Here is a 14091-nt window from a genome sequence, read left to right on the forward strand (position 1 = left end):
CGCTATTTATTTTTTTAAAGAAATAGTAGATCCAATGTATTTGTACAAAAGAATTTTAAATATAAAATCGATAGGAAATAGCAGCAAAAATTTTTCGGGGAAATTGAAAAATTTCAAGTTATACTAAAAAAATTATTTTTAGTTGCAGGGGTCAATTACAATCATTTTTAGTCAATAGACATACCCCCGACATCCTACTCAGTTTTGAGAAAAAAATTCATTACTGAAAATTTAATGTGAAACCAGAAATCGTTCCTCGAAATTTCATTCATATCTTTAAAGTATTATAACTTTTGAACGGATTGAAGGATTTTAATGTTTCAAAAGGCAAACGACGCGTATTTTGGTGGAGAATATGTGGGCATTCCAAAAATATTCGAAAAGTTACTCCTTAACCCTGTAAAATGCGAAAAACCTCATGAAAATGATCGAATTTTTAAACGTCCATAACACCTACAATAGTGAATACATTTCATTGAAATTTTTTTCTAAGGTAGAGTCTACAAAAAACCTACAAAAAAGTGTTAGACAACTTTTCTGTAGAGCATCAAATAAAATAATTAAAAATCAAAAACGAATTTTTAAGAAAAATCGACAGGGGGTAGCTGCTGAAATTTTTCGGCGAAAAAAAAAATTTCAAATCGTTCTGGAAAAATTATTTTCGGTTACAGGAGCCAATTACAATCATTTTTGGTCGATAGACATACCCCCGAAATCCTACTCAGTTTCGAGAAAAAAATTCTTTACCGAAAATCTAATGTGTGGCTAGAAATGTTTCTGTAATTTAATTTTCTGTCTCACTTCCCCTTGTGTTTATTTTTCTAACCTGCTGGTAATGTTGCGAGAAACACGAAAATTGTAATGGGGCTCTAGAGCCCCAAAAAAATGGGCTGAAAAAATGAATTGGATGTCAAGTCTACTCGTATGCCTCGTCTGTGATTATATTCCTCGTTTTTATCACTTCATATGTAGGTATAGTCCAATTATCCGACATATTTGATTTTCAAATATTGCCCCAGTAATCCCGAGTATGCCGGATAATCGGAATTTTACTGTGATAATGATATTAATAGTACTGATTGTTTAAACGACTACAATTTCTTAAAAAATGATTCTATCTTACTTTAGTTAAATATTAAATTATTCTGAATTTGTTTATTATCGACTAACGTACATAATTTTTACGGTTTTTTATACTAGCATTCGTTAAATTCTTCATCTTGATCAAAATACTCAAACAATAATAGCATCATTCCGAGTTGTAAAAATGTTCGTTAAATATTCTGCAAGGACAAAACTAATATTAGTATCGCCCAGAATAATCAAAAAGAATCGATTTGAATAACAAAAAATAATTTATCACGGACCATTTTTACTCATCAAATGACCGCTCGCTTTTCTGCAGTAATGATTGTTTTTGTCAATTAAAAAATACAAAATAGATTTATCTATAGATATACAAGATCACTACACAACAAAATATTGCAATATCGAGAAAACTTCCAATGGTGTGCAAAGGTAAATGAACTTTTCAAGCAAATGGAACGGGTAATTGTAGATACAAATTTCAATCGTTTACGATTACGCAGAGGAGGAGTAATTGGATGCTTAAATCCCGGTATTGATTTTGAAATAAAAAATATTCTAATAATGTACGTGATATTTCCGCGTATAGTGCGTGGTATGAATGTGTGATATGTGTATGAGAAGCTTAAGAATTCATAATTGGGGAATCGTGCAGTGAATTCGCTATTTCGTGATATTATAGTTAAGCCGCTGCCTCTCCTGAACTTCACGAATGCAACACAATTGTGAAAATTATCGTTTGATAATTGTCGACATGTTAAATCTTTTACTTGTTCTTTTATATAAATGACGCGATTATAGTGCAATTTAGAAAATTATCAAATGACAATCGCCTGCACTTTGAACTTTAAAGCTCTGATGATGTTTACTGTATAAAATTTGTCAGTTCTCTAAACTCTGAATGCGTAAAACTTTTTCATTAAAAAGTTAGAAATGAAACTCAATGATAATGAAAAGGTCGACGCGTTTACATTGAAATTTTCTGTAATTTTCACTGCTGTATATATTAAATACAATTTCAATTTTCATAATAACATCTCATAGTAATATTTAATTCTCATTACGCACACGATGTTTACTAGCCGCAAACAAGTTAATTTACGAAACATTACCGAGCACCGCATAGGTTTCGAGAAATGAAGTACTAATGGCAATAGAGGGTCCACGTATGACTCAGTAGTCGAATAATTAGACTGTATTTTTTGTATGGTCATTTAACAAGCCGGAAGTACTCAATTTTCTTAAGAGAGACATTGCCAGTTTTACTACAGAATGTACCACTAAGTACTCGTGTAGTGATGTGGTACCAACATGATGGTCGTCGTGCACATTATGCACGGCAATCAAGGGAAGCATTACGAGAAGCATTAAGACACTTCTGTAATCGTTGGATTGGTCGTGGCAGAGAATTTCTGTGGCAACCACGTTTCCTAGAATTGACGCTACTGTATTCTGTAAGGCGCGTTAAAAGATATACTTTATTATAAACTGTCAACAATGGTGATTTGCATGGAATAAAAATACGTCGCAACGCGTGCTGCATTTCATTCAAAAATAACGAATCGTATTGACTTTTCGTTAATTAACCGTCTATTTTTGTGGATATTCCGTTAATTATTAGGTTCAGGATAGGTAAATTCTAGCTGGTTTTTATTCAATATTCGTTATTTGAAATTCAAGCACAGAATGTTGAATACTCCGATAAAAAGGGGGATTGTTTCATAGTTTCACGTATGTTATTGTTCGACAATTAGGTGTTTGCGTGGGTAAAATTGTGTAGTATATTTTAGATTCCATGGAATAATAATGTTTTGAGGTTATCGATCAAAAGGGCAGAGCAATCAAATATTAACTCTGTCATGAATATGTATATAATATAATAACTACTGCCAGTGTCGCTGATGTAAATATGATATGTTAATATTAAGTTACGTTACTTATACATAAACAATTATTAACAAATATTATTGTATTATTAGAGTAAATATTGACAAAGCTACAACGATAAATCTAAATCAGTAAATTAACGTGGCGTAATTTTATATCATTTTATATCATCAAAATGTTTGAGGCCTCAAGATGTGGCGTAATTCAAACAAAGTTGAGAAACTCTGATCTAAACGAAGCATCAGTGTATGTATGTGAAACTCATGTAATATTATTATGTCAAAATATGTTTTAAGTTCAATTATACATATGAGAAATTAATTTCGGAGAACGTGGTAGCCACAGTATTGTACTACGTGTTCCAAACAATCTGTTAGAATAAGTTCGTCGAAGGTAATTGGTTACGATACGTGCATTGTGTGTCAGTACGTCATATTGTTGATAATACCTCAAAATTAATCGCATTTAAGAGAAAAGAGTGTGAATAAAATCAGGTAGTATATGAATTAATAACAGTATTTAAAATACAGTATCTAAAATGAATATTATAACGTATTTATAAAACAAAAAAAAAGATGCGGTTCCTTTAAAAAAGAAAGTGCATTTGCATTCTGCGCGTGCATCGTTACAATTACTACTACTATAGTATTCAACTCTTTCCTCTATCTCTTATCAAATTCGAGATACAATCCGTTTGAATAGCGTGACGCGCCCTGTATAATGCATCAATGTGGTTCCGTTATGGTTGTAGAGTTACTCAGAAAATTATAAATAGCGTACGGGCTCCCTTCACTTTTCTAACTCCAACCGATTTCGTTTAATCCGGAACTCCAAGTACAACGTAAGCTAGTAATCTGAAACGGTTTATGGCTACCCTAACAATCCGATAAACGTAATAGTTATGGCTGAATATACCGCAAATCATTTGCGGTTTAAAAACGAAGCGTTACTCCATAAACGAGATGTAGGAAACGCTAAGAGTCTACTTTGCACCGTTCATTTTCTTCTTTTATCCGTCAGTAACTATAACAATCAAAAGTATGAAAGGATAACCGTAATCTATAGACTTTCGATGAATTAACGACCAGTGACCTATCTGATTTGATCATTACGTAAATTATATATTTCCTTTCTGCCGTTATTCCATTTTGTTTCGAGCTAGTATATTATAACTACATCACCTAAATCTTGTTATACCTTCAAGTGTCCTACTTCTATGCAGAAAAGAGGAACATCACAAATTATCCTCGATTGTATCCTGTACAGTACGTGTACATGTACTTAATTTTATAATTCTTACTTTCAATTCTAATTTATCAAAATGTCATGTTACAGGTGAACGCTAGTTACATGATAAATGTGACGGACAAGCTTGGTGACAATCAACAGCTAATGACTATCGCAGGACTGGATTTCGAAATTATACCAGATAGTTTCAGTTACGGCAAATTGCATGTGATTTGTCATGCTAACGTCTTTCATTTGTATAAAGAACAGGCCGATGTTGTTTTGAACGAGGAACGTCCACGTTTGGCATCTGTCCTAGGAACTCGGGAATCTTCTTATATCGGTACGTTTTACTATAATAATTCCCGCTTTTGAATGACAAAATCCGTCAAATAGCTTAAATAAATGTTTCGTAACGTATTCGATTCTTAAGACGATCAGTCAAGTAACTTTTAAAATATCATGCACGCCATTTCAAAAAGTGTTGCGTCGAGAAAAATACTTTTAAAAATTTAGAAAGAGAAAGGACCCTTTTATTGGATTTAATTTTATCTTATGATTGATCGACGATGCTAGGCCTATACACTACCCTTTCTGCCGTTTTCAACAATTCATTCTCAGTCTGTTTCTCCAGAGTCATAGCCATTTATGCCTTTTTTTTAAATGATTATATAGCTACGTCTTACGGCGTATAGTCGGCGTTCGTCACCATGTTAAGCATAATTATATCCTTCCTTGCCAATCATTATCCCTATGGCCATAATTATTTGTAAAATTGATTCAAAACCCTTATAAAAGATGCAGGAAATCAAAAAAGTTACAATTTAAATTATTCTGGAGTTATAACGCGTACGTTTCGAAGGGAATTGCCGGATCATTGCGTTTAAACTCTCATTGTTATTTTGAGAGAACCCTTCGAAACATTTTTTTAAGAAACCATCCATAGTGGGATTTTTATAATTATAACTTAAAAGTTGGAATTACTTTCTACTATTTCTTGAGTGGCGTAAAAATGACAAGTATTTTAATGATCGAGTTAATCCATAAATTCATACGTATTCTTATATAATATTTTTAGTCATCTCTGAACACTATTCAATCACACGAAAAGAAATGGTAAAATATCTGGATATGTTTATAAACAACAAGTTTAAAACTGATTTAATTTTGTAAAATCTACTATAGTTACGTTCAAAATAATTCAATTTTACTCGAAACACAATCTTCCCGCTTCGATACGAGTATCACGATCAATCAACGACTGGACGGACTTGCGAAGATCTTGCTTTATCGAAAATGAAATTTTACTGAAAATCTTCTCTCGAATTTCCTGTCATATCGTCGATCGAAAAATGTACAGTAAATGATAAAAGTATGAAATATGGCGCAGTACATGGTAGAAAAGGTCGTTTATAAAGTGGACGGCCCTGAGAAACGATGGAAAGAATCGATTGCGTCATTAAGCGGAAATCGATTACAGACCCAAAAAAAAACAGCTACGGATATTGCAAGTGAACTAAGAGAAGAACATCTTGCCAGTGTTAGTAGCTATACAGTGACACGTCCATTACATGATGTTGAATTTTATGGTTGAATACGTTATAAAAAACCATTTAATGGCAAAATGAAAAAGATGACACGATAAAAGTTTACTGAAGAATATTGATGTCGGATGAAGATTGCAAAAATGACATTTACTTCTAAAGAATAAAAATTTAATCTATTTGACGTACGTATGAATTTATGGACTCGCCCAAGATTGTAATCTTTAATTTATTAAAAAATGGATTATGTTCTTTGAATTATAAGGATCCATTCAGACTATCGATCCATTCTCATTTGGATTTAATTTCACTTTCGGTTCGCGAAAATTGCTCCGGTAAAACTTGTTTCACACATTTACACAATCGGGATCGAATCGAACCGATACTTGAAACGATCCACAGTCACATGTATGTGATATTTATGCATATATAATGTAAATACGTACAGTTTAAATCAGGGGTGACGATCTTCTTCTCCGTCGAGAACCGCAAGAGTCCCACTACCAACCAACCGATTCTTCCGTCATCAAACAACTCACCAAGTTCTACACTACTGTAATTAGGTGCCCAGCGAGCCTTCATCCTAACTCTGCAGAGTAGGCATAGTAAGGGTAGTTCTTCTACGCTTGTGCGCATTGGAAAAGTAGGGGAAAAGGTCCCAACAGTCACCTCTGGTTTAAATGATCGGGAACGAACCGGAAATGTGACTCGATTCAAAGTCGCCACTCTTAGTGATTACACTTCTTACTTGGGCAACACACGGCTATATTCAGGAACAGAAATGTATATTGTTCAGAATCACTGTCAATTCTATATTTATTGTTTTGAAAGAATATAGTTGGATTATTATATTACTCAGAGATGGATAAAATTTAATCGGAATTAAGCAGTTGAAATGTTTTGAGCAGTTTTCGTTTGCTCATTGATAAATATTTTATTCCGTAACGTGAATGTTAATTATTATTTAATGGGTAACGAAGAAATGAAACTTGTATCTAAATAAGAATTTCTTCCATCTCTGATACTACTATGTCTCATTGGGTGACGTTAACATTTACGTAGTACTTTTCCTTAATTGTAGGAAGCGCAACAAAACACATGGAAGGATGGTTCTACTTTAATGTTGCAGTCACGCTGTTGCTGTGCAATCTGAGATAACATCAATGACCTCGCCATTGACATTTTACGGATATGATTGTATCAGAATGGAGAGGGCAAATTGTTTGTAAAATTTTGAAATTATTAAGTGCAACGAAGGAAGGGAGATAATCTTTCGTTAACATAAATATCGACCGTATGTTATTCGTGTAAATAGGATAAAAATTTAGCGAATTATCTACGTGTAATTGCGATCTACGCTGCCTCGTTGCAGCAAGATGAATTTATAATCTGAATAACACGTCACCAATATTATGTATTAGATTGAAGGTATGTCGCGTCAAATATTCGGGAACTTATTTAAATGATATTAACAGTGTTTTCTATCCTCTGACAATGATTTTGATACCTCTTCTGTAATATTATAGCTAACGAAATGTATCTCACGACGTTTCGACGTAAAAGCTGTTATTATTTATGAATGAAATTTTATTTGAGTGAGAAACAAATAAATAATTCACCTTCGTTACTTTGGTGTTTCTTATTATACAAACCTTACGCCCGACTCCTTTGTTCCTAAATAAATAGCTTTAAGTTGTAACTATTCAGGGCTGTCCTTTCGAATGGCATTCGCGTTCGATCGACATGAAATTTAGCGCAGTTTGAGGGGAGAGGGAATGGATACCAAATATAATATTTTAACTTCGAAATTTTAATAGTTTCCGAGACACTAGGTTAGGCATGGCTATATTTTATTTCGCGACACAATACGTATTTGGATTGGATTAAAACAGTATGTTGCAAACTAACATTTTCAAATTAAAATTTGAGCCTCTATCTAGAATCTAATTGACGACGGTGCAAAAGCACTTACACAACGAAGATATTTATATACGTATATACATTTAGGCGGCGGCATATACAGGGTGGTCCACGTAACTTGTGCAGCTCGATAACTTCCAAAATATGCGTTGCACGAAAAAATTTTGTATACAAAAGTTGCATGATTTAAAGGGGTACATTATGTAGTGCATTTATTTTTTTTAAAGGTGAAGGCGTTTCGAAGATTTGAAGATCAACTTTGTTTTTTTAAATAGAATACTATACTTTTTATATCAAAATATAGCATTCTATTTAAAAAAACGAAATTGACCTTCAAATCTCCGAAACGCCTCCACCTATAGAAAAATAAATGTACTACAAAATGCACCCCTTTAAACCATGCAACTTTTCTATGCAAAATTTTTTCGTGCAACGCATATTTTGGAAGTTATCGAGCTGCACAAGTTACGTGGACCACTCTATGTAATTTCCAACGTTTCTTTATCAATATCTTCGAAACTATTTATATCCCAAAGTTAAAATGTTATATTTGGCATTCATTCCCCCTCCCCTTCCGACGCTTTAAATTTCCTGCCGATCGACCGCGGGTACCATTCGAAAGAATATCCTTATTTAGTATTCCTTTACTGCATGTGATTAAACATGTACCTAATATTCTTTGTTGCAATAATCATACGAGGAGATAAACTTCTTTTATAATTTATTGAAATTTACATTTCTGTACAAAACAAACTATTGTATCAATATGTAAATATGTGATACTCTCTCACGCGATGTAAACCAGACAATATCACACAGTACATGTTGTCGCTATTATTCAATTTTAATAATTTTGCCATAACTTGCAAAGTAATTATTATTAAAGTTTACAACAAAATATGAAGTGATGCAATTCAATAATGATGTAAATACGAATTTATGGAAACAAAGAATGAGTGAGAATAAAATCAGTTAATTTAATGAGATTTACATTTCTGGCATGCCTGGACATTCCTTCTGCATTTGACTTTGAAGTTTCATTTCTATAACGTCCACCATTGCCTCTCTGACTTTGCTTTTGTCAAGACCCAGTTGCTGAATTTTTTCCATTTGCTCGGTAACATAAGCCACTTTTCTATCAAAGTAATCCTTTGCATCTGCAATATTCTTCTCTGCATAATAACCAGTTCCAATGTCAACTAGCACATGACTCGTGTCTGCAAGCTTTCCAGCAACATACATTGATCCAGTTAATGGTACCAGGATTTCATTACCTGCAACAAAGTCATTTTTACTCAATTACAATGCATAAATCGTACTACACACCCTAACCTCAAAAAGCGTATCAACTATGTACTACACGAATTATAGTACTAGAATCATAGTACTAGACACCTACCCGTCGCAGCCGGCGAAATCTTCTCGAGACACGATCCTGATTCTTGAAATTTACTTTGAGCAATTTTCAAAGTTTGCAACGAGTCTTGAAATACACCTAGCTCTTGATCCAATTGCTGCTTCAGTACCGTAAGTTGTTGCAGATTTAAAGTTGTCAGATTAATTTGTTGCAAGTGTGGCGCTTCTGACATGGAAATTTCCGACATTTTGAGTTACTTATCGTAAAAACAGTGATAGTTCCAGTAATTCGTGGTCTTGACAGACACGTTTCGGGATTATAACCAAAAGCGGTTAACAGTAGAATCATGTACTGATTCTCAATAAACAGAGATAGAAGGTCTACTAATTTTAGAAAACTCCAGTAGATAGCGTACTTGTCCACTTAGTCCTGGTAGAGACCTCTGTTCACGAAGAATAGCACTAAGTATGGGGCACTAGGAGTGACTTCCATAGCCCCCGTAGACCGCGTCGAGGTTAATCATTGTGTAGTTTTAGTCGGTAAGAATTCGACACTATCCTGTTTGATATGCCAGTGTAATACCACACACGAGGTATAGAATGAGCGTTACATGCAATACTTGATTATTCCTAGATCTTCACTAAACTCCCGAACCGTTGTCGATCACTTACTGACTACCGGTGATCAAGGTGACCATGTGTCAATCAATAGTGACCAATGGTAAGAGATATTTGAAACTCCCAGTTTTATTAGAGACTGTCTCTTTATTTATGTATAAGTCCGATAAAAATTAAATATTGAATGAACTTCCTGCCAATTGTACAGTTGAGAACATTTCGCGACTGCTTTTCCAGATTTTGAGGATTAGACCTCGATACGTTACATCGTTCATAGCAAATTTGAGTAACGTAAAAGTATCTTGACTTTAGAACTATACGATCGTACAATGCGTAAATAATTTTTGAACAAAACTTTTGTCGATATCGCATTAGAAACTAAATTCATGAAATTGGTGGCGTTACCGACATCAATGATGGGGTTAAGTATGATTCTCAGAGTCATTGCCATAAACACAGAGTGCGTTGTAAAACTGCTGATTTTTCACGTGGTCAGTATTTCTGTTCGTTGAAACACAACCTCTTGTTGCATCCATCGTGTAAACAATACCTAATTCGTGATAAAACAATTGTTTATAAAAGATATATTCCAAAACGTGTAATCTAGATACGGTGAGTGCTACGAAATGTGAAGTGTCAACAGATCCGTGGTAGTCTAACTTTGCAAACGATTGTTATTATCAATAAAATTTGTTCGTTTTATTAGGACAGAGATTGATCGATAATCGAAGAGAATCGTTCGTCGTATCACGTACGCACTCTGTACGTAAAAAAAGGAACTTTGTGAGCAATAATCACGTGTGATTTTTAATGTGAATAATGTGACCAATTTCAAGAATCTATTCACCCATCAATATGGTTCTACAGTCAAGGTATTTACGTTGATCTAGTACGTAGACTTAGTATCTTCGTTGTTTTGTTTTGTATCCGCGGTTTCTACCTGAAGCGTCTCTATTCCTTACCGTAAACAAGCTTCGCGAGACATCGGAGCTTCTCTCACCCCGCTCCCTAATTCGCGAGCGTTGCTGCGTACCGCGAGGTGTCGTCATTCGTACTCTGACAATTAAAATAGTAAGACGTGTCAAGACGTGTCGGCGTTTCGCGATCAACGGGGTGCGTATTCCTAACCTGTTGATATTTCATCATTATTACTAAACGCGTTTGCTCTCGAACGGTGCTTTCGAGTAATATTAATACGTTTCTACTATAAATTGAGTCGAAATTCTAACGAAAATTGAATCGTATTTCGCACGGTTTCTTCGATATCCAACTGACATCAATACTTTATACCTCTCTGAACGAAATTACATATTATTCAAAGTTCAATTATTCTTTAATTATGTTTACTGTAATGCATTTGTTTTTAATATGTATTTTATTTCTGTTATAGTTTCTAAAATTCAAAGTCTAGGAATTTCTTTTCGAAATGGAACCTTCGGGAAACATCGGAAGGTACCACCACCCACCACCTAATTCGCGAGCGCTGCTGGGTACAACGAGGGGTCGCCATTACTATTGTAAAAGTTGGCGTGATAAGACGTGTCGAGACCTGTCGGTGTTTCGCTACTAACAAGGTACGTATTTCTAATCTGTTGATATTTCATCATTATTACTACACGCGTTTGCTCTTGAACGGTGCTTTCGTGTAATATTAATACGTTCCTGCTACAAATTAAATCGAAATTGTCGCAAAAGCTGAATCGGGTTTCGCGCGTTTTCTTCAATAACTAACCGGCGTCAATTCATTATACCTCCCTAATCGAAATTACGTATCTTGTACATCAATTATTGTTTACTTATGATTAGATATGTTTACTTCAATGCATTTGACTTTAATTTGTATTTTATTTCTATGGCAGTCTTGGATTGGAATACGACGCCATGGAATATTGGCGCGTAAACGACACCATGGTAAATGGCAGACAAGTCCACTTTCGAAGGAAATATTGGTAATGCTTAACCTATTAGGTATAATATTGGCGCGTAAACGACACCATGGTAGATAGCAGACAACTCAATTTTCGAAAGGAGTTTGGTAACGTTTAACCTATTATAACAAAAATTAACATACATATTCATATTTATATATTTTTATATATTTATTAAGTTATTTATTGATACATAATTTTATTATCGGTCCGTGTTAAGATAAATCACGAAAATGGTTAATGGACTTCTTACCAAGAAAGAAGGGTAAATTGGAATGGAGTTCATATTTAACGGAGCTTATATTTAACTGTATTCTGTCCGCGAGTATAATTTATTAAATTGATTGTTTATAAATCAATATAAACGTAAAAACTACGTAATTGAAATATGCTATTAAAGCATAAATAATTAACGAACTTTGATTTTTGCAAATTTTGGAATATTTATAAAAATTACGATATATTCAAACATTCGATAAAATAAATATAATCATTCCTACAACTCTAACTGTGAAAGTTGGTAATATTATTTTTATAAATTGAATAATTACTTTGAAGTAATTGAATAATATTTTATCATTAAAATTCACATCGTTTTAGAATATTTCGCCTTCGAGGCATTGACCTTTTACGGTCAGTCGTAACGAACTATATAACAGTTCTAACTAAAACAGTATTTCTGTTGACGAACATTGAGTAAGGAGAGAAAAAAAGAAAACCGATAGGAAAAGCACACGTGTGCTTGTATTTCTTGTCACCTGTCTCTTTTTTTTCAGCTTCTTCTTCCAGGAAATTTGTTGGCCGCGCGCAATGCGGCCGGTAGATTCAGTGATTGTGCGTAGCAACAGTTTGTTTTCCAGGGTAAAGTGACCCTGAGTAAGTTGTCGTACAACGTAGTTAGGCAAACGCGATAGTAGAAGCAGTGTTTCTTACGCAATTTTAAAGTATTTCCAGAGCATCGTGGCTCTCCTTGTTTTCTGAATCGCGAGAGTAGAGTCATTTGTTTGCCGTTTTCAATCTTCGGCCGCGGTAATTTAATTTAACAACTTGTAATAAGCATAACAAATTTTTTCGCGGTAATTTAATTTAATAACTTGTAATAAACATGGCAATTTTTTTCATTTGAAATTAAAACACGTTTGCGGAATTAGAGTCAGTGCATCACCGAAGAGGATTATTGAACAATGCTCCACGAGCGAACAATGTAAGTATAAATTCATACTTCTAAAAATATTTATAAAAATTTCTATAATTTTAGCAATAGATTATAATTGTTTTCTTGCAGTTTTCTTACAGTCTCTGGTCCTGATCTTGAAAACCAGCATCACTGCAGAGGGCTATCGGGCGATGCTCCACAACGAACAACGTAAGTATAAATTTATATTTTCAATTTTTAATTCAAAATCTCTATAATTTTAACAATAGATTATAATTGTTTTCTTGCTGACTTGTTACAGTTCCTGGGCCTGATCCTGAAGGCCAGCTGGACCAGGCTGACACTGATGACTGATGACTTCCTCGATGACTTCCACTAGGCAGCAGCATTCCAAAGGTACATCCCATGAAGTTCATCATTGGTGAGTCGCATGTTGTTTGTGTTCCTCTGGTCCCCAACCATGTTGTAGGATGAAAGATCCGAATCAACACGGGTGACCAGTTGTATACTTAGTATTTTTGGCAAGTTTAGTGACCGCAGGTATTTTTCATACCCGTGCCTAGTAACATCTATTGTTATATTTCTTTAGCGCAGGCTAGGGTTTTCTTGCACTCGCGTTTTTTAATTTAGCAAAAAAATGTTTTACAATATAATAAATATTTTTTAAAGAATATATGAAATATTTCTATTAACTTTATATTAATTGTATGACTGAATAGAATATGAATTGATATAATGTAAAAACATTATATTAATCATATGATTGAGTAAAATGTAAATATCAATTACTATGACATTAACATTATATTACACGTTAATATAATAATTAAATATCGATCGTTTCCTCAATTAATACATCATACGATGTATTTTACGTGCAAGAAGGCATTTCGTGACTGGTCTATTTTTGAGTAAAAGTAACTTGCATTGTATATTAATTTCATCTTTTGAAACATTTACTTTGACGACAGAGTCGACCAAGAATAACTAAATATTTTAAATACCAGTTTAATAAATTCATTTCAATAATATATTTCCAATTTTTAAAGTAAATTATTTTATTACAAAATCTTAATTAAAGTCTTTCGCTTCAAATAATTAAATTAAATTCATAATAATTTTCGTGAATAATAATATTTTTCAATATTAATGTATTTTATTCTTGATATATTAAATATATGAAATCGAGTCGTTTTAACTAAAAATTAAACAAGAAATACCGTTTAGTTATATTTAATTAACTTTTCTAGTCAGGATTTTCAGGATACTTTTCCGTGTTCGTTGCCCAAGTTCATGCACATGCCCAGGTGCTATTTGCATGAGCGAATGCAACGGGCACGATGACTTTGTTTATAACAATTTATAATAA

At 33.6% G+C, this 14091-nt stretch overlaps 2 protein-coding genes across 2 annotated transcripts in view; one reads left to right on the plus strand and one right to left on the minus strand.

Moving 5' to 3' along the window:
• LOC143341912 (uncharacterized) overlaps nt 1-7362 on the plus strand; it is a 59268-nt gene extending 51906 nt beyond the window's left edge. The window contains exons 5-6 of the mRNA XM_076765313.1: nt 4309-4543; nt 6826-7362. Coding sequence (XP_076621428.1) covers nt 4309-4543; nt 6826-6902 — 312 coding nt within the window. The 3' untranslated portion in view covers nt 6903-7362. The remainder of the gene's footprint in view (nt 1-4308; nt 4544-6825) is intronic.
• Nucleotides 7363-8368: 1006 nt separating this feature from the next.
• Pfdn5 (prefoldin 5) lies at nt 8369-9376 on the minus strand. Its single transcript, XM_076764898.1, has 2 exons — nt 9064-9376; nt 8369-8938 (listed from the first exon to the last, which is right to left on the minus strand). Exons 1-2 carry the CDS (start codon nt 9266-9268, stop codon nt 8652-8654), a joined length of 492 nt encoding a protein of 163 aa, XP_076621013.1. The 5' UTR covers nt 9269-9376; the 3' UTR covers nt 8369-8651.
• Between the last annotated feature and the right edge of the window lie 4715 nt (nt 9377-14091).

This window comes from Colletes latitarsis, chromosome 5 (assembly GCF_051014445.1).
Source record: "Colletes latitarsis isolate SP2378_abdomen chromosome 5, iyColLati1, whole genome shotgun sequence".
Taxonomy (NCBI): Eukaryota; Metazoa; Arthropoda; class Insecta; order Hymenoptera; family Colletidae; genus Colletes; species Colletes latitarsis.

Coding starts and splice junctions, on each gene's coding strand:
- Pfdn5 (XM_076764898.1), bottom strand. CDS start 9,268: ATGTCGGAAATTTCCATGTCAGAAGCGCCACACTTGCAACAAATTAAT. Junction 8,939..9,063: donor GATTTCGCCGGCTGCGACGG/GTAGGTGTCTAG, acceptor ACTTTGTTGCAG/GTAATGAAATCCTGGTACCA.